The sequence below is a fragment of the Mobula hypostoma genome, chromosome 14 (genome assembly GCF_963921235.1).
Source record: "Mobula hypostoma chromosome 14, sMobHyp1.1, whole genome shotgun sequence".
Classification (NCBI taxonomy): Eukaryota; Metazoa; Chordata; class Chondrichthyes; order Myliobatiformes; family Myliobatidae; genus Mobula; species Mobula hypostoma.
The window spans coordinates 28,669,471-28,694,466 of record NC_086110.1 but is presented as its reverse complement, the minus strand read 5'-3'; the positions used below and the strand labels follow the sequence as shown (position 1 = coordinate 28,694,466).

General features: G+C 40.0%; 1 protein-coding gene and 1 long non-coding RNA gene across 15 annotated transcripts in view; one reads left to right on the top strand and one right to left on the bottom strand.

Annotated features, from left to right (window-relative positions):
• The window catches only part of chd9 (chromodomain helicase DNA binding protein 9), a 279,147-nt gene that overhangs the window by 215,547 nt on the left and 38,604 nt on the right, over positions 1 to 24,996 (top strand). For 7 of the 11 annotated variants that reach the window (XM_063066868.1, XM_063066863.1, XM_063066864.1 and 4 more), the window contains 12 exons: positions 3,535 to 3,702; positions 4,308 to 4,487; positions 7,489 to 7,599; positions 10,660 to 10,856; positions 13,081 to 13,280; positions 18,368 to 18,527; positions 18,900 to 18,989; positions 21,644 to 21,747; positions 23,445 to 23,598; positions 24,288 to 24,345; positions 24,527 to 24,563; positions 24,667 to 24,874. In XM_063066868.1, coding sequence (XP_062922938.1) covers positions 3,535 to 3,702; positions 4,308 to 4,487; positions 7,489 to 7,599; positions 10,660 to 10,856; positions 13,081 to 13,280; positions 18,368 to 18,527; positions 18,900 to 18,989; positions 21,644 to 21,747; positions 23,445 to 23,598; positions 24,288 to 24,345; positions 24,527 to 24,563; positions 24,667 to 24,874 — 1,667 coding nt within the window. The remainder of the gene's footprint in view (positions 1 to 3,534; positions 3,703 to 4,307; positions 4,488 to 7,488; positions 7,600 to 10,659; positions 10,857 to 13,080; positions 13,281 to 18,367; positions 18,528 to 18,899; positions 18,990 to 21,643; positions 21,748 to 23,444; positions 23,599 to 24,287; positions 24,346 to 24,526; positions 24,564 to 24,666; positions 24,875 to 24,996) is intronic. The other 4 variants (XM_063066872.1, XM_063066866.1, XM_063066874.1 and 1 more) reach the window with 1 other exon arrangement.
• LOC134356174 (uncharacterized) overlaps positions 24,353 to 24,996 on the bottom strand; it is a 59,423-nt gene continuing 58,779 nt past the window's right edge. For all 4 annotated transcript variants that reach the window (XR_010020296.1, XR_010020293.1, XR_010020294.1 and 1 more), the window contains exon 7: positions 24,353 to 24,744. This is a non-coding gene — a long non-coding RNA (uncharacterized LOC134356174). The remainder of the gene's footprint in view (positions 24,745 to 24,996) is intronic.

Below are 24,996 nucleotides of genomic sequence, written 5' to 3'. Positions count from 1 at the left end.
AAAGCAGTATTTTCTGGTGGCCAACCACTTCAATTCCAGTTCCAGTCCCCAATCCCATTCTGGCATGTCGGTCTATGGCCTCCTCTTCTGCCACAATGAAGCCATCAGGTTGGAGGAGTTTCACTTTATATTCTGTCTAATTAGACTCCAACCTGACAGAGCAAATATCAATTTCTCCAACTTACGGTAATTTTATTCCCCCTCCTCATCCCATCTTCTTCACTTCCCCACTCTGGCCTCTGTTCCCCATTCTCTGAACCTGTCTATTCACATTCCCTTGTGGCTTTCCACCTTCCCCTTCTCCTAGTAGTCTATTCTTCTCTCCTATCAGGATTTCCTCTTCTCCAGCCCTTTACATTTTCCACCTATCACTTACTTCATTCCCCCCCCCCCCCCACAACCCACCTGGCTTCACCTATCACCTTCCAGCTCGTACTCCTTTCAGTCCTCCAACTACCTTAGTCTGGCATCCTCCTCCTTCCTTTCCAGTCCTGATAAAGAGCTTTGGCTCAAACCATTGATTGTTTATTAAATTCCATAGATGCTACTTGACTTTCTGGAGTTCATCCAGCATTTTGTGTATATTGCTCTGGAATAATAATAACAAAAAACTTTCACAATTCTTCTAAACTCCAGCAAGTAAAATCCCAGAGTCATCAAACACTCCTCATACATTAACCCTTTTCTTCCTGGAATTATTCTCATGAACCTCCAATACCAGCCCAAAACTGCTCAATACTCCAAGTGAGGTCTGACCAATCCTTTATAAAGCCTTGGCATTACATTCTTGCTTTTATGTTCTAATCCTCTCAAAATGAATGCGAACATTACATCTGCCTGCCTTACTATCAGCTCAACCTGCAAGTTAACCTTCAGGCAACCTATGCAAGAACTCCCAAGTTCCTTTGCACCTCTGAAATTTGAATTTTCTCCCCTTTTAGAAAACAGTCTGCACCTTTATTCCTTCTACCAAAGTGCATGACCATATACTTCCCTACACTATATTCCGTCTGCCACTTCTTTGCACATTCTCCCAATCTATCCAAGACCTTCTGCAGACTCCCTGCTTCCTCAATACTACCTGCCCCTCCACCTATCTTTTTATCATCCGCAAGCCTGGCCACAAAGCCATCAATTCCATCATCAAGATCATTGTCATACAACGTGAAAAGAAGTAGTCCCAATACCAACCCCTGTGGAACACCACTAATCACTGGCAGCCAACCAGAATAGGCCCCCTTTATTCCCACTCTTTGTCTCCTGCCAGTCAGCCAATTTTCTTTTCATGCTGGTATCTTTCCCTTACTACCACGGGCTCTTATCTTGTTAAGCAGCCTCATGTACGGCACCTTGTTAAAGGCTTTCTGAAAGTCCAAGTAAACAACACCCACTGACTCTCCTTTGTCTATCGCCTTTGCCTTATTGTTGTAAGTGTCCTCTTCATCATTATGAAATAATAAATCTGGATTTTTTTTTAGCTTATAATGAGCTGTGGGCTGGAAGTATTATATCAAAACGAGACAAAACAAGAGGTTCCATGAGGGTTAGAATGAGAGAAAACAGGTTCCCCCCCCCACCCAAATTTTTAGTCTGACTGCAGAATGACAGGGAATGGAAAAAACTCTCAATTTGCATAACTGATGCCCCTTTTTAGACCAAAGGACCTGTTTCTCCAGGCTACTGTTCTTTATTCCGAAACACTGACTCTACACAGGGAGGAGGCTAACTTCATCACTCTGAAACCATATTCCAGGTGTGGCTGACTCCCATACCCGTACCTCTCGTGTTAATTGATGATCAGGAGCAAGCCATTCAGTTTTCTGGTCCTGGCTCTGCATTTGCTAATGTCGTGGTGATGTGAATCTCAACTCTGTTAATGTGCCTTGACATCCTACTCCTAGTTCCCCTTATCTTAAAAATAATCTATTGGTCTCAATCTGAAAAGGTCATTGCAGACCAGTTTCCATCCCAGTTATTTGTGATTAAGTGCTTCCTGATTTAGTTGTTGAAATTTCTTTAATCTGGATCACTTCTCCAGAGGAAATGTTTTGTCCATATTTATTAATTGCGTATCTCAATCACTACCATTAGATCATCTCTCAGCTTTCAACCTCAAAGAATAGCGAGCTGAGTCTTACGGAACTTGTTTTCAAAAAGAGCATCTCGTCTTTGTTTTATTTGTGTCACAAAAACCACTCCGGCACCATCATTCACAACACAAAGGATGATGCTTGAGCTGAACTTGTCATGTGATCACCAAATTAAACAATATGTATAAAGGAGAATATAAATTTTTAAGCGACACCATTGACCTGATCACATACACAAGATGATACTGGCTTTGCTTAGATTGGACTGAACTATATTGCCTTCTACTGTGAAATAGATAGAATAAATGTGAAAATACACCTCATGTTGAAGTTATCAGAAGGTATTTATCCCGTTAGGTTAACCATTGTCGAGACAATATAAAGTTGAAAGCAGGCTTTGATTTTCATAACTCAGTAAATCGAAACTATATTGATTCTGGTACCATAGAGTGAAGAGCCTGTATTCATCCCTTGGAAGGTTCAAAGTAAATTTATGATCAAGGTGCATATATGTCACCATATACAGCCCTGAGGTTCATTTTCTTTCGGGCATACACAGTAAATCCAAGAAACATAATAAAATCAATAAAAGACTGCACCCAACAGGACGGACAAACAACCAATGAGCAAACTGTGCAAATACAAAAGGGAAAATAATAAATAAATAAATAAATAAATAGGCAACAAGTATCAAGAATGTGAGATGAAGAGTCCTTGAAAGTGAGTCCATAGGTTGTGGGAACAGTTCAGTGATGGGGAGAGTGAAGTTATTCCCATTTATTCAAGAACTTGGTGGCTGAGAGGTAATAACTGTTTCTGAACCTGCTGCTGTGGGCCCTGAGGCTCCTGAACCACCTTCCTGGTGGCAGCAGTGAGAAAAGAACATGTCCTGGGTGGTGGAGATTCTTGATGATGGATGCTGCTTTCCTGTGATAGCACTCCATGATGCAGACAGCCTTACCTGTGATGGTCTGGCCTGTATCCACTATTTTTTTGTAGGATTTTCTATTTAAGGGCCTTTGGGTTTTAATACCAGGCTATGATGCAACCAATCAATATACTCTCCAGCTCACATCTGTAGAAGTTTGACAATGTTTTAGATGTAATGCCAAATCTTCGCAAGCTTCTAAGGAAAGAGAGGCACTGATTGCCATGCTTTCTTTGTAAGTGCAATTGCATGCTGAACCCAGGACAGATCCTCTGAAATTATAACACTGAGGAATTTAAAGTTGCTGATCCTCTCCACCTCTGGTCCCTGATGAGGACTGTCTCCTGGACTTCTGTTTGGAAGCCTTCCGTGATTTTTTTTTTTTTGCTTTGATATTTTAGAAAATTGTGATAGAAATAGGATTGCAACATGCTGAAGTAAAGCAGAAAGTGTTTCATTTCGTATTATTGAAAATTAACAATGTCTTGTAGTAGTAATAATTACTTTATTTTGAAGGCTCAAGCTCGTTGTCACCGGATTGGTCAGAACAAAGCTGTGAAAGTTTATAGGCTGATAACTCGAAACTCTTATGAACGGGAAATGTTTGACAAGGCCAGCCTGAAGCTGGGTCTTGACAAAGCTGTGCTGCAGAGTATGAATGGTCGAGAGAATACTGTTGGTGGGGTATGTAATGAAAGTATTGATTCCAATCTAAGTTCTCTCCAGCAATTTTAGTACGTTGCTATCATACTGTCCTATGCTTTTTACAACACAGTGATTGAACAGATTAATGAGATAATTCATCAGTTATGATGTGAAAACTTTAATTTAGTCATTATACGTAGCATGCAACAATAATGATTCCAAGAATTTCATTGTCCATAAATTGCAAAGCATAAATTTAAAGAATGTGTAATATTGCGTTTGAGAAATTACTTGTTACACTGTTATTGTATGAATTGCATGGCTCTTGATCTATTCTTGAGAAAATGACTTGTTTTTATTCTGGAAGTCACTGCCTAGAAGTAGCTACATCATTGATCAGATCTTAATGCTGACTTTTAACACATACAATTTTATTCACCAAATTAGCTTGAAGAAATAAATATATAATTTTCAAGAGAACTCAGAATGACCAGAATTAGGTTCCTTGATTACAGGGGTTCCCAACCTTTTTTCTGTCATAGACCAATACCATTAAGCAAAGGGTCCCCCAAGTTGGGAACCCCTGCTTTAGAACAATACTGTTTCAAGAAAATAAGTCTATCTTTAAATTCCTAATTATATAGATGCAACAGATGTCCAAGAAAGAAATTGAAGACTTGCTTCGTAGGGGTGCTTATGGTGCAATTATGGACGAAGAAGATGAAGGTTCTAAGTTTTGCGAGGAGGACATCGATCAGATTCTCATGCGACGTACAAAAACAATTACTATTGAATCTGAAGGGAGAGGCTCAACGTTTGCCAAGGTAGGTCGTGCCTTAGGAAAAGCTGGTGAATCCTGGACAGATCCACGTATCTGACTGATTAATTGATCTTCTAAAGGCAAATCTCCCCCTCCCCTCTCTCCCTCCCTCAAGGTGGCATCACAAGTGGATCGGGCAGAAATTTCAAATTCTCAAAGACCGTAGCTTTAAGTTGAGGGAGGAACTCCGTACAAGGCATGTTTTATTTTTACACAGAGAATGGTAAGAGGATGGAAAGTACTGCCAGAAGGGGTGGTGGAAGCAGATACAATAGTGACATTTAAGAGGCTTTTAGACGGGCACAAGATCGTGAACAGAAAGGAGAGATATGGATCAGGTGCAGGCAGATGGAGTTAGTTTAATTTGGCATAATGGTTAATAAAGATCTTGTGGGCTGAAGAACTTGTACTTGTGTTCTATGTAAGGGTGTAAGAATATTTTGTGCAATAGGATTGGAGTCCCCAAACTCTTCCAGCTGGGTTTCTTCAAAAGTGTGTATTTACTGTCACTTGCTTTGTTAATCGTGAGTTAGGGAACAATGGTGCTGGGGTAAAAGGTAGCAATGCATAGCAAGGACAACTTGCAGCTAGCAAGTATGGCTGAGCCCCAGCGGTGTCACTATATAGGAAGCTGCAAATTCGTTACTGGAGTGGGGACAGCACTACTGAAGCCAAGAAAACTAGATGAGAAGTTTCATTTATAGAATGTATGAAAATGGGCTACAGGGTCACCAGTGGTGTAGGCAAGGGTGATCTGAAGGGTGCATGAGTTTAGATTTAAAAGAGCATAAAGATGTGAGTGTTGTGAATCTGAAGAGAATACTGAAGTAACGATTAGCAAGCTTGTGCAATGGTTGGAATTGAATTGACTTTGTTTCTTACATCCTTCACATACGTGAGGATTAAAAATCTTTACATTTTGTCTCTGACTAAATGTGCAATTTATAGTAATTTGCTTTTAAATAGTTTGTACAACAGTCAATATTACATAGAAATACAATTGTATCTGCATGAATTAATCAGTTTGATGGCCTGGTGGAAGAAGCTGTCCCAGAGCCTGGTCTTATGCTGCGGTACCGTTTCCGGGATAGTAGCAGCTGGAACAGTTTGTGGTTGGGGTGACTCGGGACCCCAATGATCCCTCAGGCCCTTTTTACACACCTGCCTCTGTATATGTCCTGACAGTGGTGTCATGAAAACAATCCTTCCCTCAAGTCGCAAAAACAAAGGAGCTGGTTGTGGACTACAGGAGGGAGGGAGACAGGCTAACCACTATTAACATCAATGGATCTCTGGTTGAGAGGGTGAACAGCTTTAAGTTCCTCAGCAGACACATCACCAAGGATCTCGCATGGTCTGTACATTCCGGCTGTGTGGTGGGGGAAAAAAAGCACAACAGCACCCCTTTCACCTCAGACAGTTGAAGAAGTTTGGCATGTGTCCCCAAATACTAAGGACTTTCTACAGGGGCACAGTTGGGAGCATTCTGACTGGCTGCATCACTGCCTGCTATGGGAACTGTACTTCCCTCAATCGCAGGACTCTGCAGAGAGTGGTGCGGACAGCCCAACACATCTGTAGATGTGAAGTTCACACCTACAGCTGTTCTGGGCTGTACATAAGGAAATCAGGCACTTTAGCGCAACCACAGTGCCCACCCAGCTAATCGTAATTTCATGCGTACAACCCACATCCCTCTAAGGCTACGTCCACACTACGCTGGATAATTTTGAAAATGAAGCTTTTTCTCTTCGTTTTGACCTTCTGTCCACACTAAAACGGCGTTTTCATCCCCCAAAAACGGAAATTTTCAGAAACGGTCTCCAGAGTGAATAAATCTGAAAATGTCTGATATCCATTGTGGGGTGTACGGGGTAAACGGAGCTTTTTAAAACCGCTGTCATGACGTGCCGGAACAGATGGCGGCAGTGCGGCATTTCATTGTTTTATTATTATTATTATTGTTACTTTATTGTCAACAACAATTGATACTAGAGCGTACAATCATCACAGCGATATTTGATTCTGCGCTTCGCAGAACCTAACAATTTCAGAACAGACGGCAACGAGACTGAAGCCAGAAGAGTTAGAAATGTACTCACCAAATACTTTGACCCATAGCTTACTGAATAAATAAGTATACTCACTTTGCCCTGTTTTCTGTCCTTGCTTGTATGAAGGTGGTTTACCTATTTATGCAAGTACTTCTTTGACAATAGATGTGTAACAGCCTAATGTAACATTGTATGAAAATACAAGATAGCATGGATGCAGACGTGCTTTATACATTTAACAAGGTGCTTTATTAATGCAACAGAGTTAGTCAGTTTTTCAATGTTCGTTGTCAGCGGATCATACTGTCCGTGAACTCCCTGTCAGTTGCCTCCATATGCTCCAGTATTTGTTTTTGTTTTAGTTTTAAGTCCTCCTGCGCGAGAGCCAAGAGCAATTCCTTTTAAGTTTTTCTACTCAGTAACTGGACAAACACGCACCAAGTATACCGTTTCCTCTTCACTTGTTTTCTGTGTGTCCTGCGCATGCCCAGTAGGAGGAGATTCGCCCAAATATCCGTCTAATGTGGACAGAGATATTTTGAAAAACGCTTAGTGTGGACGCCTGTCGGTTTTACTCGAAACCGGTGTTTTCAAAATTATCCGGCGTAGTGTGGACGTAGCCCAAGCCCCAGCTATCTCTCCGAGTGCTTCCTAAATTGTTGCTGTTTCAACAACTTCCTCTGGCAAGTCATTCCATTTACTCACCACCCTCTGTGTGAGTTCTAAATTCCATTGTTAGAGCTTATAAGAGCAAAATATTTGTGAAAGTTTACTAATGTTGTGTTAATTTGCTGTTTTGTGTTGCAAATCACTATCTGTATGTGACCCAAGAAGGGAAGAATATCTGGCTTTCTGTGTTGCAGGTTCACAGATTTCCTTTAGTGCTTAACGTTTGGATGAATTTCTTCATCAGGAACGTTTCTTCAGGAATTTTTTTTTTGACTATTTCAGGCAAGTTTTGTTGCATCTGGTAACAGAAGTGATATTGCTTTGGATGATCCGAACTTTTGGCAGAAATGGGCAAAGAAGGCAGAAATTGATCTTGAAGCTATACATGGAAAGGTAATTTACCAATTTCAGGTTAAAAGTTACACAAGCTGAGCACTTAATACTTCAGAACTTTGTGCATCCTAGCCATTAATATTTATTTAATACTTTTTCTTCTTGATGGAGGAGACCATTCATCCAATTCAGCTCTTTCCACCACTAATTGTTATTCTTAACCAATTCTCCCACGTTCCCATCAACTTCCCTCAGATTCTCCCACACACCGCACCCGAGGGGAATATCACAGTGGCTAATTCTGCTGCCATCCCACGGGTCTTTGTGATGTGAGTGCAAACGTATATCGTCATAGGGAGGTAGGCAAACTCCTCTGCATCAGTACTGCAGGTTAGGCTGGATCTGTGAATCTACAGGTCTGCTAGCTATGTTGCAGAAAAGTTCGAAACAGAAGGTCTATAACCTGACCATCAGGGAGCGTCCTGTGGTAATAACATTTGCAACAGGGCAGTAAAAGATTTAGAATGTTTTATTAAAAATAAATGGTGCTTATGTTCATGTTTCAAAGCTGTTCTTATTTACTGTGGGAGAAGATTAAAAAGCCCATCTGACTACCAGTTGGAAGCCTCTGCAACTGATAACAGGGGTCACATTTGAAACAGTGCTATTTCCAGCAGTTAACATACATTTGTCAGCAGGCAGGAGACCTTACTGATATACACATGTTAACTTGTTTGCGAAGATATCCAGTGCTGGAACAATGTACAACTGAGTCGTCCACAATCTGTTGCAAATAATTTGTTCTTCATCATTTAAGCACATATTCCATTCAGTTGTTTTTCCTTAAAGACCAAAGTGGTATAGATATTCCTGAGAAATATCAGCAGTTCTCTCTATCCCTCTATCAGTAACATTTGTGCCCACTACATAAAAGTGGAACATCCAGGTTTCCTGACAGGTTCTTCCTTTTAATTTCCCAACTGCTCTCTTGCGTTGAAATCTTCATCAAGTCCATTGGAATACCATCTTCCTGCACTTAGCCAGCCTTAATGCTGAGACAACTATTCATTGAACTCCTTCCTATTAAATTGGACTAGCACAGGTCCAACAATGTTATTTGTTTAAGTAAAAAAAGCTTCTGCAGAAGAGTTTTGAGTAAGTTTTAAATTATTTTTTTGAATTAACTTCAGTTATCTTAAATATATTAGTTGCTTTTGTATCATCCATTTTAATTTAAAACAGAAATTAAGCTTGTTTTGAAATTTTTATTGATTACATATTTTTTAATAGTTTTTGTAGTTGGCTAGCAAGGTGGTTCTGGAGTGGGACTTGTTCAGGCCGCTCCTGTGATGCCATTAAGAGTTGCAGAGATCCTACTGACCAGATTGTAGTTGGTGATCTCTCACTGCCAGGAAATCTGGGCCATTATTCTTGAATTTGAGTGAGGCCTCCATTGGTTAGTGTCGACCATGGATGTTGGGTCCTAGCGGTCTGGATAATGCATGCTGGGCAGTACATTATGGAGAGAAAGCTGTTGCCCGTGTAGTAGGCTCCCCCTCTCCATCTTCTGATGAACCCAGAGGAACAACAGAGGCTGATAATACAGTTTGGTACCAGCAGTGCCAGAGGAGTTGCCAGTTAGTGTTGGACTCAACATATGACTGCCTTTAAGGGCTCCAGCTCCAGATTTTTCCTTTGGGGTTTACTCCTGAAGCCTTCCCCATGAGTGGGTATAGCCGCAAGGCAGCGGAGGTTTGAGATCAGAGTTTCCTTCTCCAAGATGAGCTGCCAACCGCGGCTGGTGAGCCCCATCTGTCCGAAGGGAGTAGTTTTAAGGTGCCGTTATTCTGCCTTTTCCCCTTCTGTCAGTAGAAATGGTTCCATTGAGCTTAGTAGCTAAGCTACACGTGAAGGGCAAGAGTTGGACTTGGTTATCAGAAGCTATTGGAGGTGCACGCCATTGGGAGCATTTAATAGATAGTGGGAACTTGTCCCCATTACCACCCCCCAGCTAAAACAGCCTTAAGGAGCCATCCTATATCTTGGGGTGGCATGATAGCACAGTGCTTTACAGTACAGGTGACCAGGGTTCAGTTCCTGCCACTGCCTGAAACGAGTTTTTACGTTCTCCTCTTGACCGTGTGGGTTTCCTCCAGGAACTCCAGTCTCCGCCCACACTCCAAAGATGTTCCAGTTGGTAGATTAATTGGTCATTGTAAATTGTCCTGTGATTAGGCTGGGGTTAAATCAGAGGTTTCTGGGCGGTGCAGCTCGAAGGGCCTAATCTGTGCTGTATCTCAACAAGTAAATAAAGCCATCAATACTAAATATGAATTAGCAACAGTGCCATGGTTCACTCACTCTGCCAGCGTTAACAATCTGCATTTCAAGAGATGGTACATTTCCCCTTTTCTTCGTGTTGTAATTTCAAGAAGGTCAGAGACAGTCCAAAGCAGCCTTAACTATCTTTTGTTTTATAGTCAACTGGAGTAATGTTGCAGCTGATACTGTAATACAGCAACCTCCTTCCCTGTGCACTGCCTGGTTCTGTAGTCACCCTCACAGATTGCTGGGGGAATTCAGCGGGTTGATCAGCATCAGGATAGAAAGGAAGAAATTGTCAACATTTTGGGTCAAACCCCTCTGCATCTGCTGAATTCCTCCAGCAGAGTTTTTTGTTGCTTCAGATTCCAGCATCTACAGGCTCTTGTGTCTCCATTTGTTTAATCTCTGCCATCTGTGCCTACAGCTGCTAATTCCATCATTAAATCCACGGCTCTTAACTACACTCTCCTTCCATCAGATGCTGCCTTAAAACCTACCCTTTCTATTCAGTCCTAGGGTGGCTCAGTGCCAAATTTTGTTTGATGACTATGTTTGTGTTTCCTTGGGGCATTTTGATTTATTAGAAGTTCTTTGTTGATACAGGTTACTGTCACTTTTGATATCAGATCTCTAACCAAGGTTGGATTGCCTTATTTTCTGTAGCACATTTTGTACAACTGTAAAGACAGAAGCACTTTGCACCAGTCCGAAAAGAGCAGATAGAGTGTGTCAAGCTGATTTTCTTCTAGAATTCCTCCAGAAAAATGTAAGTTTTTTTGATGATTTTCTTTGCAGAACAGCTTAGTAATTGATACTCCAAGAGTAAGGAAACAGACCAGACCTTACAATGCTGCTAAAGATGAACTGGCAGAACTATCAGAGGCAGAAAGTGATGGTGAAGATCGACCCAAACTACGTAGGCCCTATGACCGATCTCATGCCTATGGAAGAACAGAGTGCTTCAGGATTGAGAAGAACCTGCTAATTTATGGGTAAACCATTGTTCAAAATCTGTGCGTTAGTTGGGAAACACTTGCCTATATTTTAACTAGTGACCTTATCAGCAAGCAATATTTTAAATGGTCTTGTATAGTAAACATATTTGAACAGCTCTTTTAATGACGTAACAATTTATGGCTTAGAACTAAGGATAGGGGTTGATGCCTTCTTCTGTCAGCCAGCAACAGGCATCAGATTAATGCTGAATAATTAATGCTAGATTAGGGAAAGTTATATACTGGGAGTTTCTATCTGATGTATAGTGTTCTTCAGAAGCACTTCCCAGACATCTGACCACAGGCCCTCTGTCCTGTCAAGTGTGTTGACAAAGAAAGGGAAGTGAAGTCACCAAATGAAACAAAGGGGAGGTAATAGTGGAGAGGCAAGAGGGGAAAAAGAAAACACTCATGGATGTGGAAGGAATTGCACATCAAAGACTTGCCAGCATAGATATTTGGATGAAGAACATAAGTCTGGGAGGTTTCTTAGCGATCAACCCCCCCCTCCCCCCCTTTGTTTCTCCTTCTTGTCAGACACTTTTGATTTGTAATCTATAATCTTCTTTTTGGTTATTCTCAAAATCAATCTATTTGTTCTTTTCTTTCAACTGTGCGTTAAAGTACCTCATGCCAACTGTAGAGGTGACAGGAGATGAATAAATGAGGGCATGCAACTGAATCTGAAAAGAAATTTAATTCAAGTAATCTATGTAAATCATTGGCAAAGATGAAATATTAGAACTGAAATGGCTTTTTCTTTAAATTTACTCTCACGTAGATACTTCATCTCAGAAAGCTTATTTATCTTCAGCTGCTTTTCTGTTCTTGTAATCGTGTTTTATTATTATTATAATGAATAAATTATTATAAGCCCTCTGTTTCATTGACTGACTTGCTGTTGTAAAAGTTGTTGCAAAAGCAAATGTCAGATGTCTATTTTGAATGTTTTACCTTCAATCATTTTCCTATCTGTGGAGATCCTGGAGTTCATGACGCACACATGTATTTGAAATCCTTGTTTCTGATAATATGCTTATATAATCACCATGGTATTGCTAACTCTTCATTTTGAATTTATCTACTCACAAAGAAACAGTGCAAAGAGTGGTCCTTCTCAAACCACCAGTCCACAAAGTTTCAGCAAGAGAAATGAATATCTAAAAATATATTCATGTTATGGTCGAGTTTTTTGGGGAACATGAGCTTCATTCCAAATGTAATTGAACAATTTATGACAGAGCATAGACTGCATTTTCAACATCAGCTCCAATGACTGAGCTGAACTTTGAGAGAAACATTCCCTTTACATTTACCCTGTATTATTTTGAAATTTGTTTTCCTCCCTCCATCCCATTCCCAGTGTATACTTTAGTTCATTGGTGCAACAGTTCTCCACGCTTCCTCTTTATTTATTCTGATCTCATACATGTACAGGTGATTACCATGTTCCTGTCATTCGGGTCACAAAGTTCCCCCTTGCCGGGTTCACAAATCATTACCTAAAGTTTGAGATGGGGAATAAAATACATTCTCATGAAATCTGTGTGTAAAAAAAAAAGTTATTGAATCAGCAACTAGTTATTTGTTTTCTGATTTCTTGACGTACTGTGTGTGCCCAGATAACATGCCTTTGCATTTCAGAAAAGCACTATACAGCCTGTTTTCTAGGAACACAACCCCTCATGTAATGCAGGAATCGCATGTACAAAGTATGCAAACTAGCATATATAATTCTATCACGAGGTTTTTTTTTGATCTTCGTTAAGATAATGAAACCCATCCTTCACCAAGTCATCCTCCTCAACAAAGGGGAAGATATTTAAAATAGTGTCATTCCACTTCCATTTGCTATGAAACCCCACTCAGCTTCACTTCCCCTCTTCAAATTCTAAAATTAATTACTCCCAAGCAGAAAATTCTTTGGTCGTCTTGTTTGACCGAATCATGAAGGCATTACTTTTATCTCATTCAGCAACCAAACAAAAGAATCTTTTCAATATTTTCCAGGAGTTAATCCTGTCCCCTCAATATGCTTGTATCATTTGTGAGAATGCTGATGATTTGTAGCTGTCATTCCACGTAATAGGAGTTCAACATCAGTTTGAAGTATAAAAGCACTTAAAGTACCTGCTGACATGTGGTTACTTCAATTCATGAAAGCAAAATAATTAAGAATACCCTGATTTTCAAAGTAAAAGAAAGGTTCCTTCTTTTCCAGATGGGACCGCTGGAAAGACATCTTATCGCATGGGCGGTTCAAGAGACGGCTGGTGGAACAGGACGTGGAGACAATTTGTCGAGCACTCTTAGTGTACTGTCTTGCTCATTACAGAGGAGATGAAAAAATAAAGAGTTTCATCTGGGATCTCATTACCCCAACGGAGGATGGGCAAACAAAAGAACTACAAAACCACTTGGGTAACATATGCCGCAGACCTTTCCTTTACCCAGTGCAGAAATAATGTTAGAAGACTACATTTTAATTTGTAATGATAATTGTCATTCATAATGCATGACTGGTTGATATGTTGTACAACATGGTCAGTGTAATTTATATGTTACCTATGGGGGTACCATGAGCTATTGATTGCAAAAGCAATATGTTAAAATTCTATGAATCGGCTGCAGTGTGGTGTAAGATGCAAGAACACTAAGGTTGCCCAATACAGGTTCTCACGTCAAAATGTCAAGTTACAGCTCTTGCTTCCACAGATGCTGCTTGACTTGTCGAGTTCTTCCAGTGTTGTTTTTCTACTTCTAAAACACAACAGGTTTGAGCTCGCATTGATAGTGTGATAGAGGTGTGTGGCTAACCAAGGTATTATTTTGTACTCATTTTGGAGTAATGCAAGAAAGCTGCATCAGATGATAGAGTTTCACAAGTATCAAACGTGTAATTAATATCATTGGCATTCCTCTCATACATGGACTTCCATTCCAATTTTGGAATCAGAATAGTTGAACTGGTATTTTGTATTTAAAAAAAAACTGCTGGAGGAACTCGGTGGTTTCAGTTGTATCTGTGGGGGTAAAGGAATTTTTGAGGAGTCAGGTCAAGACCCTGCATTAGGACTGAGAGGAAAGAGGGAAAGGGGAGTGATGAAGCAGGGGCCAGGAGGTGAGCGGAGGAGGTGTGAAGGATGGTGGACAGGAGGAGTTACGTTGGGGGTGGGGGTGGTTGGAACTGGGAGACGGAGGCAGGTGGGTGGCAAGTGGAAGAAGGTCCTTTTTTGTCTAGAGATGGATGGAGCCGAGTGGGGGGAGTGGGGCCTGGAGGGTGATAGGTCTACGAGTGCTGGAATCTGATAAGTAAGAGAGATGATAATGGGATCCAGTGAGGGAGAGATGAAGGAGGAGTGTGTGGGGAACACATATATGGAACCAAGAGGGAATGGAGGATGGAAATGAGTCATCGGAAGGGCAAGTTTTGGAAAGGGGGCAAAAATAGGACGAGGGATGCAGTAGAAGGAGAGGTTTCGGTGCAGGGGGGCTACCTGAAATAGGAAAATTTAGTGTTCATACTGTTGGGTTGCAGATTGTCAAGGCAGAGTATGATTTGGAAACTGCTACCGTCAAACCTCTGGATATCAGTAGATAGGTGGTTGTCTCCACACAGATGAAGGCCACTGAATCAATCTTCTGGCCATTGAACATTAAAGGTGCCTGGTACTTGCTGTGCTGTGCTGTCTGTGGATTCTCTTTGCTTTTTATGGTATGATGGTGGCTCAGTACTGAAGGAGAAAGGACTTATCTCCTCCTCAAATATACAGGTGCAGGCAGTGTCTGGGTATGAGTTTACCCAGTGTGTGAGTTTCTCCAAAGTAGATCGCACACATGATGATGCTTATTGCTCCAGTCCTGAATTCCAAGCCAGTCCACAACAGAACAGGGTGTTCTTTTCAGAATGCGTACATAGCATGTAGCCAACACCGAAGCACCCAAATGGTCATTGCAGTTCATGCAATGTGATCAAATGATTCTCTTGTTCTGAATCAAGCCACTCTATCCACTATACTTCAGTCATTTCACCAATCCAACAGCTGTCCTTTGGAGAATCAGGTCTATTACCTAAATGCTTTCCACTTCACTCTTTAAGTGGGTTCCTGTAAGTTCTGGGGAGTTGAGTAACAGCCAGGGGGATTGACAAGTGTATACTTCCACGGTTAGAAAAACTCATTGTCATCTTTCACAGTTCATGGGCAGTGGGTAATTAGAAGCTATTCCTGCATGAGATGATGCTCAGCTGATTGTAGTCTTAGCTTCTCGAGGCAAATTTTGTAAAATAAAACTGGAAGTGCTGGAAAAATCATGAGATCAGGCACCATTCTTGGAAAGAGATATAGAGCTAATGGTTCAGGTCACTGTATTAGATTTTTGCATTAGTTTGCTTTTAAAACTTGGTTTTGTGCCTGACTGAAGTAATGGACCATCTGTGGAGAATGAAGTACATAAAGCAATTTCTAGAAGTGATTTTGCTATTCTTGCCTTCAGTGTTCTCAGAAGACAGATCATTAATCTTCCAATTGTAATGTTTCACTTACATCAATGGGAAGAGTAGTGTTTCAATAATCAGAGTGGAGAGTTAACAGGTTGGACTGACAGAGGGCATTGAAGGAAATGGAAAATTCTGTTGCTTGTTCAAATTTTGAGTTTATTCCGCGGGTATTTGGTGGAGATGAATTGAATAATGTTTGAATGCATTCATTTATTACAGCATATGATTCCTAAATTTGTTGCAGTCGTTTCAGCCAGAATACTGGTAAAATTTCAGCCAGGAATAGTGTTAGAAAAGAGCATTACTTTGAATGTGGTCCACCACCATGTTAATATAGAATTAAGGCAATTGAAACTCCATTTGAATGAAACTTGAGTGGATCAATTTTGATGGAAGCCATCACAGAGATCAAAGAGCAATGACATTACTTTCTGGAGATAACCCAGAAAGGAAGCACAGCTCCCTAGTGAATAAAACTGTACTTTGCTGTACCTCCTTGACAGGTTTTCTGACTGTTATTGCAATTACATCTCAGAAATCTGATTGAGTTTTGTGAGGAAGTGACTGGGAACATTGATGAGGACAGAGTGGTAGACATGATTTGTGTGTACTTCGGTAAAGTTTTGATGAAGAGCATGACAGGCGGGTCCAGAAGATTGAGGCACGAGGAATCTGAGGCTTATTGACAGACTGGATCCATAATTGGCCAGCTGATGGGAGTGTTTAGATACATGCTTGACTGACAGAAAATCTGTAACAAATGGATTCCCCAGGAATTGGTGCCGGAACTGATGTTGTTTGTCATGTCTATAAGGTTCAAGTTTATTACCATTCAACTCTATGTACCTCTGAACGAAACAACGTTCCTCCAGACCAAAGTGCACAACACAGTACATACAACTTACACACAACACAACGGTAACGTTACCATAAATAATAACGTGCATTTGTGATACAAGTTAAAAAAAAATAAACAGTTTATGCTTCTGGCACTTCATACGTAATGAGTCCTGGGTGGTGACAGAGAATTCAGTAGTCTCATGACTTGGGGGAAGAAGCTGTTTCCCATCCTATTACAGTACCTCCTGCCTGATGGTAGGGGGTCAAAGAGACTGCTGGACGGGTTTGAGGCATTATTGACAATGCAAAGGGCCCTGTGTATACAATGCTCCTGGTGGAAGAGAGACTCCGATGATCTTAGCAGTCGTCGCAATCATTCGTTTGGTCTTGTGGTCAGATGCCTTGCAATCAGATGTTGATGCATCTGGTCAGGATGCTCTTAATGATGCACCTGTAAAAAGAAATGGGGAGAATGGGTGGGGGAGTGTCTTACTTGTCTCAATCTCCTCGGCAGTGGAGACGCTGCTCCGCTTTCTACACCAGGTGAGATCATCCTTTATATGCACGCCCAGAAATTTGGTGCTCCTAACTTGCTCCACAGAGGAGCTGTTTACGTGCAGTGAGGAGTGGCCAGCCTGCACCTTCCTGAAGTCCACAATCATCTCTTTAGTCTTGTCCACAGTGAGGCTCACTTTGTTGTGCTCGCACCAATCTACCAGCTGCTCTGCCTCCTCTCTGAATGCCGTCCCATCACCATCAGTGGACTTAATGATTCGGTGTGCTCTGGGTCTAGCAGTACGGTCATGCATCAGCAGCGGGCTGGTCACGCAGCCCTGGGGGCACCAGCGCCCAGTGTAATGTAGCTGAAGATGTATCTGCCAACAATGGACTGACCGTGGTTTTTTTGTGACTGTGGTCTTTTCATATAAACATGAAAGTGGGAGGGGATGTGATTAGTGAGTTTGCAGATGGCATGGACATTGGTGGAGTAGTAGATAGTGAAGATGATGTCCCAGGATCAAGTAGGATATCAATCAGCTGGAAACTTGGGTGGGGCAGTGGCAGTTTGAAATCTAATCCAGGCAAATGTGAGAGAATGCAGTTTGGAAAGTCATATTCTGACATATAAAGTTAATGGCAGAGGATTGATGTATAGAAGCACCTTGGGGTACAAGTCCATAGCTCCCTGAAAGTGGAGCACAGTTGAATAGGGTAGTGAAAAAGACATTAGACCATAAGACATGGGAGCAGAATTGGGCCATTCAGCCCTTTGAGTTTGCACTGTCAATCTATCATGCCTGATTTATTAACCCCCTCAATCCCAGTCAACTGCCTTCTCCCCACAACCTTTGACACCCTTACTAATCGACACCCTATCGACCTCCGCATTAAAAATACGAAAATGACTTGGCCTCCACAGCCGCCAGTGGCAATGATCTCCACAGAAGTTCAACATGTGGTACATTTGCTCCATAGGCAGAGGCATTGAGGATGTCATGTTGCAGTTGTATGAAACTTTGATTAGATTACTGTGTATATTTCTGGTCACCACATTACAGGAAGAAATACAGAAGAGTTTCACCAGGATCTTGTCTGGAATGGAAGGCTATAGTTATAAGGAGAGATTATATATATGTTTTCACTGTAATGTAGAAGCTAAGAGATTCAGAGATCTTGTAGAGATTTATAAAATTATAGTTGGAATTAAATAGCTGCAATCTTTTTCCCTGGGCAAGGGAATCTAGAACTAGATTTAAGCACAGGTGAGAGGAAAGAAATTTAAGGAAGTTCTGAGGCAGAAGACTTTCACACACAGTGGTGAATTGCTGGAGTGAGCTGCCAGAGGAGGAAGTAAAATAATATACAGTTACACATTTAAAATGCACTGGGACGGACACTTGAATAACAAAGACATACAGTAGAATGATATGGGCCTAATGCAAGTAGGATTTACAGAGATGGGCTTGATGCTTGGCATGGACAAGATGGGCTGAAATGGCGTAGAAATACTGTAGGTTTCTCTAACTGTGTCGTGTGCCAACTTGGCTCTTTCATCTCTATAAACAGCATTGTGGTTTTTTTCATGTGTTTATACATCTGAGCTTTCAGCCATCCCCCACACCTCATGGGAACATATTTAGAATTACGTTTTGTTGGATTCCTTATCTAGGCTTATCTGCACCAGTTCCGAGAGGGCGGAAAGGGAAGAAAGTAAAGATCCAGGGAAGCACGTTTGATATGCAGAAGGCTGAGTGGCTCAGGAAGTATAATCCAGAACATCTGCTACAAGATGAAGGCTATAAGAAACACTTAAAACATCACTGCAATAAGTAAGTTAGGTGTCATGTAACATTTTCTGTACTCAGTCACTTTCTCAAGGCCAGTAAAATGTGAATTTTCTATTGATTTTTATGATGATATTTCTGAATTACAGTATGTTATTTCATTGAAGTGATACAGCCAGTTTATAATAGCATTCCTGCATTTATAAGCTGATAAGTATAGGGTTGTATTAATCAACAATTGGAAAATACGAGTACACTGCTTTTCAGATCAGGTCAATATTATTTTCAGAAGATCTCAAAGCAATAATTCCGTTGACTTTCATGAGAGGGTTTTCCGGTTAATTTAAGGCTTTCAAGTAGATTTAATATGATCATTGTGTGCCTCAATTACAGTGTTTATTTCACTTTGTCACATAGGGTGCTTCTACGAGTAAGAATGTTGTATTATCTGAAACAAGAAGTAATTGGTGACCAATTGGAAAAGGTGCTTGATGGAGTGGATGCAAGGTAAGAATATTTATTATACGATGCTCGAACTGAAATGTGTAATTTGTAATCCTGAACTACCTATATTTGTAAATATTGAACAATTACTCTCAGGGTGTTTTATGAATTGCTTCAAGTGTAAAATTTGCCGTGACCTCTATCGGTTCTTGAAACAAATAATATCTACAATTGCAATTAGCAAATTTCATTAAGTAGCCTACAATAATGTTCATTAGTGTGTTTATAATCACTGATGTAGCAATTTATTCTTTGGCATAATTAGACATAATATAGTAAGTGAAACTGAATTCAGATGCAGCATGTTTCTGCACATGCATTACTACAAAACACATTCATTGCAATAATCAGGATAAATTTCTGTGTCAGGAATTTACACCATAAATGCAGCCTTTTAATCTATCATCCTTCTGTGCTGCACTTTCTATATAATTTTACAATTCTTCATCCTTCATCCTGTTTGTAAGAGGTCAGTGCAACAGTACAGATCGTTTAATTGTTTTTCACTTCCCAGCTTTTCACTTGGTGCTCTTGGTATTGTGAATGTCATCGGTTTCCCTATGAATAATGCTCCGTGTGAGTGACGTCATCCGATGTCATGCAAAGAGCAGCTGTGCCAATGTGAACTGCATGTGGAAGTGCATGGGTTAATTTCTGGATGGTCACTAATCAGTCATCACTTATTTGGGGCAAGTAGCTTGAGTGCAATTTGTGAATGTCCAATTTCCAGTCAAAACTGTCTATATTGCAAGCACCTTAAGGGAAAATTATTGTTTTCTGCTATCACAAGGTCAAGTACAAAAGAAATTTCTCAAAAATGATAATGAATCTTATAAGAATGTTTTCAGATTGTCATCTATCTTTTATAATATTCAAAACTAATTCTTTCTATACCTTTTGATTTTACTGTTTATCACTATGCCTTTTCTTATAACTTGAATCTGAATTTACTACTCTCTTTTCCCCTATATTTTGATAACTTTGGGCTTTTTGGGCAGAATATAGTTGTAGAAAAGTTGAAGCAGATATAGTTAACTCTTAATGTGGCCCCAGATGTACATTTACTTCAGCTTAACATTGATCAGGAGGAAAGAATAGAGCAACTGCTTTTCTTTTCAGAAATGTTATTACCTCGGACACAAATTTTTAGACTCTTCCTGGATATGAAACTGCTGAGCTTCTGGATTCATGTTATTTTAGTAAAAGAAATAGCAAGTTTCCTTTCTTGTGATGTAAAATCATACACAAACTAATGATGTCACACTTGGTAATATCTAAGAAGCTATGAATTTCAGAATGCTACTGAAACACAGTAACCAATGTTGGCACTGTAATGCTGAAATGGAATCATGCACTTCAGATTGTAATGGAATTTGATGAATTGTTACTTTATCAAAAAATTTGTTAGAATGAAAGTAACAATTGACTTCCAGCTGTAGTCCCTAGGGAAAGCCATTGTGGAGGTGCATATTTCTTATACCAATGCCAAATGTGACCTTGCAGATTTACTATGTCAAGCAATAGACAGATATTGCAATTCCAAACCAGTTCTTGTCTGGTATTCTTTTAAAGCCCTGCAGTAATATCTGTAACTCTCCATTCCCAAAATAATACTTGTTTTGAGGTTTTAAAAATATAAACGTCCCTTACCTGAAACATCAACTGCTTTTCTGTCTACTACTTGTTCTGCTAAATTTTCCAGTTTTATTTCAGATTTCCAACGTCTTCAGTTTCCTGATTTTCATTATAGACATTGTAGGTTTTCCTCTGAATGAAAATTTTGAGCAATATATTTTAGATATCCCACTATATAAGGTTATTAACTCAGGTGATGTGAGCCTGAGTGGTGTCTTGCTGTGTGGAATTCATGTGAAGTATCCTCAGCTGACGGTTCGTCTGGTTTTCAGTTTTCACACTAGGGAACCCCTTCAACTATTATCTAGGATTTAAACTCCAGCATAGGTTCCATGTGGGATTTCATTTCAAAGATAGCAATTAAAGGTACAGTGGTCTTGGCAAAATATTTGAATTGAGCCCTCAGTTAATTAGAATATATGCAAGTTAATCATTTTCTTTATATGCTGCATCTAGTTTGTTCTCTTGCAAGGAAATACATGTTAGCTTCATAAATAAAAATCCTTCATGCCGTGGAATTGTTTTCACTGGGGAAGATGCTCCCTCCCCAGAGTACCTTACACAAAACTAAAGGTGGAAGCTGACGAAAGCCAACAGCAAAGAGACTATTTTATCCATCTTCTCCAATTGTATTTCTCCATTTCTGCAGTAGTTTTCAGTAATTTCTATACTATACCTGTACATCTAATTCATTTCACTCCTGCACTTTTTCTTGTTTCACTATTGAGAAAGTAGTCTGAATTGCCTTTGGTAGACTGGAAATGCACCCTGAATTTTAGGAGCTGTACACATCTCAATTGGTCATTTTGGTTATGGATTTAAAACATTAATAAGATTTGCTATTTAAAAGAAAACGAAGGAAATTGGTTTAAAAGTCTTTCAAATTGAATAGAAAAAAATAATTTTGTCAGATACTGTGATATTTAAAACATAAAACTTGGGTGACCTAATAATCACAATCACTTTCTGTAACTTAATGTGGCCACTGATTTGCTTCCTGGTCTGTTATTTCCTTTGTTTAGTGAGATTGATATCTGGGTTCCTGAGCCTGAGCAATCTGAGATCCCTGCCGAGTGGTGGGACACAGATGCTGACAAATCTCTGCTCATTGGGGTCTTCAAACACGGTGAGTGCACAGAGTTGAACAATTTGTAGGTTAACTGATATTCCCTCACTACCCATGCCATTCTGGTGAAATTTTCCAAATAGATGTGAGTGATAGACTTGGCTTTGATTGTGTCATTGGTTTTTGTTGCACGGCCTAGTTTTTTTTCACTGTATAGTATTATGTTATGTATAATCTACACTCAGAAGCCATTTTATTAGCTACATTTTTCTTGTACTGGGTAGGACCCCTGTTTGACTCCAGAACAGCCTGAATTCTTCATCCATGGATTCAACAAGTTGCTGGGGAAAAAAAAAGAGTCCTTGGGTTTTAAGTGGCCTAATGTGGGACAAGAAAACATTCCCCACACCATTACACCACCGCCACCAGCCTGATCTGTTGACACGAGGCAGAAGGGATGCATGGATTGTTGTTGTTTACGCCAAATTCTGACCCTACCATCTGCATGTAGCCCTAGAAATTGAGATTTGTCGGACTAGGCGATGTTTTTCCGGTCTTCGTCTGTCCAGTTTTGGTGAGCCTGTGCCCACTATAGCCTTACTTTCCTGTTTTTAGCTGACAGGAATGGAACCCGGTGTGGTCTTCTGCTGTTCTAGCCCATCCACTTCTGCTGTGTGCTCAGAGATGCTTTTCTGCACAGTACTGTTGTAACACACAGTTATTTGAGTTACTGTTGACTTCCTGTCAGCTTGAATCAGTCTGGCATTCTTCTCTGAGCTCTCTCATTAACAAGGCGTTTTCACCCACAGAACTTCTGCATACTGGATTTTTTTTCTTTTTTCTTTCTTTTTTCACACTATTCTCTGTAAACTCTAGAGAATGTTGTGCATGAAAATTCCAGGAGATCAGCATTCTCTGAGATACACAAACCACCCCATCTGCCGCCAACAATCATTCCACGGTCAAAGTCTCTTGCGTCATTTTCCTACCCCATTTCTGATGTTTGGTCTGAATAACAATTGAACCGTTTGGCAATGCATGCTTTAATGCATTGAGTTGCTGCCACATGATTGGCTGATTAGATATTTGCATTAACAAGCGTATGTACAGGTGCATCTTATAAAGTGGCCACATTATGCTTAATGTTGTCTGTACCCAGATGTCTGTGATGCTGCTGCAAGCAAATTTTTCATTGTACTGTGCCTCACTGTGTTTATGCACATGACGATAAACTCGATTTGGAACCAAGCAGTGGGTAGTTGCCACACAGTCACAGGGAGAGAAATACATACATTATTTTAGAAACACATACAATTTTCATTGATTTTCAGAGGATGTCATCATATTACCCTAAATTCTAAGTGAATGACTCCTGCAAAGCTTAGAGTTGCCCATTTATAGCTGGTCTGAGAACGTAGAGCTGACTATCTCCTTGAACCATTGTTACGTAATATGCTAACTTACAGAAACTTTTAGATGTGAGATCTTTTTCGGCTTTTCCTTCTATTCAACTAACAGAGTTTCGTTTGCAAGTGTACAGACAGTTCTTAAGTTTATATAGAGTAGAGTTGTAAAAGATACTTGGAAAATACATTGCTTCTGTGCTTCATAATTTTTTCATTGTAAATCCATGAATATACATGATAGAAATGATAGATTGACCACTTTTCTGGATTCATTGTTTCTTTTAATTATATTGGTCCGCCATAACCTATTCCATCCTCTTCCAACGTGTGCTTGATCTTTCATATCCACAGGCTATGAGAAGTATAACACAATGAGAAATGACCCAGCACTCTGTTTCTTGGAGAGAGTCGGCAAACCCGACGAGAAGGCGATTGCAGCAGAACAGAGGGGGAATGACACCTTTGCTGATGGTGCAGAGGGGTATGGTCACTCTCAATCAACATGGTGAAGTAGTTTTAAATTATTTTAAAACATCGCTTGTCTTTCTCTTTCCATAATTCGAGTTATATTTATTATCACTGTCATATGCTTATATGTGTGTTGGTCGTTAACGCAAACAACACATTTCACTGTGTGTTATCGTGTGCATGTGATAAATAAATCTGAATATGCCGTGAAACTTTTTTTTACAAAGCAAGACAGTGTAAAACATAAAATTACTATGTTACTAAAATGCATAAATAGTGCAAAAGAGGAATAACAAGGTAGTGTTCATGGACTGTTCAGAGACCTGTTGATAGAGGGGAAAAAGCTGGTTCGGACCTCCTCTCCGATGACAGTAGCATCTTGCTTATAAAATTTGCTTGTCTCATTGAGTCAAGTTAGTTTGGTGAGTCTGTACCTTGTTCCATGTGGGAGGAAACAACAGAAACTGTTTAACCCTTTAACCTATATGTACTGTTGACTGATGATAGAGTATAGTTGATAGTTTTGAGAAATAATTGACCTGCATTTTCCTATTCTTTGTACCCTGATAATGTAGACTGACCCACTAGTGGTTCTGTAGTTTTGCTATTAGAAAAATGATCAGTTTAATCTTAATTTTAATCTCTTTTTGTTTTCTGTACTGAGCATGTTTAAGAAAGTTATATTAATGCTGATAATTGCTAACAAATATGTGTGCTTTGTAACAGGGATGGTGAAGATCCAGAATATAAACCAACTCAACCCTTATTCAAGGATGAAATGGAGGTGTGCATATTTTTTAATCAAAGTACATACAATATTGTTTTAATTTCTTGTTTAACAGTAATGCTATAATATAAGAATGAAAATTAGTTTGGCACAATTTGTAATGTAAAATTCTTATTTAGCATTTTTCTGTGGGGGGAGAAAAGCCCAAGACAATATTTCTGTACTTTTTCTGTTTTAGGATGTTGCATCTTCTCCAGGCGATCTGATGATTACAGGTGAGATGAAAATTGGAAAGTATTTCTGTTGTAGCTGTGGATCTTATAGCTGATGCACTTTTCTGATGCAGGAGTGTGTGTTTTCTTGTTCCTCACTTTTTAGATGGTTCTTTGGGCGAAGGTGATCTGTTGTATTGGCCACCAGCATCTGCTTTAACAACCCGACTGCGTCGACTTGTAACTGCGTATCAACGGAGTAACAAGAGAGAACAGGTCAGACAGGAAGCCCAAACAAAAGGGGACAGGAGACGAAGACTATGTGCAGACACCGTAAAAGCTAAAGAGGCTGCTAAAATTGAGAAGCAGCAAAGGTCTGTGTACGATTGATCATGCTAGCAAGCCAGTGAAGTTTTATCAAGTGTTTGCCTCTGTATCATAATTCAAATAGCACTTCTAGACACACTGTTAGAATAAAACTACAATGAATCAGCTG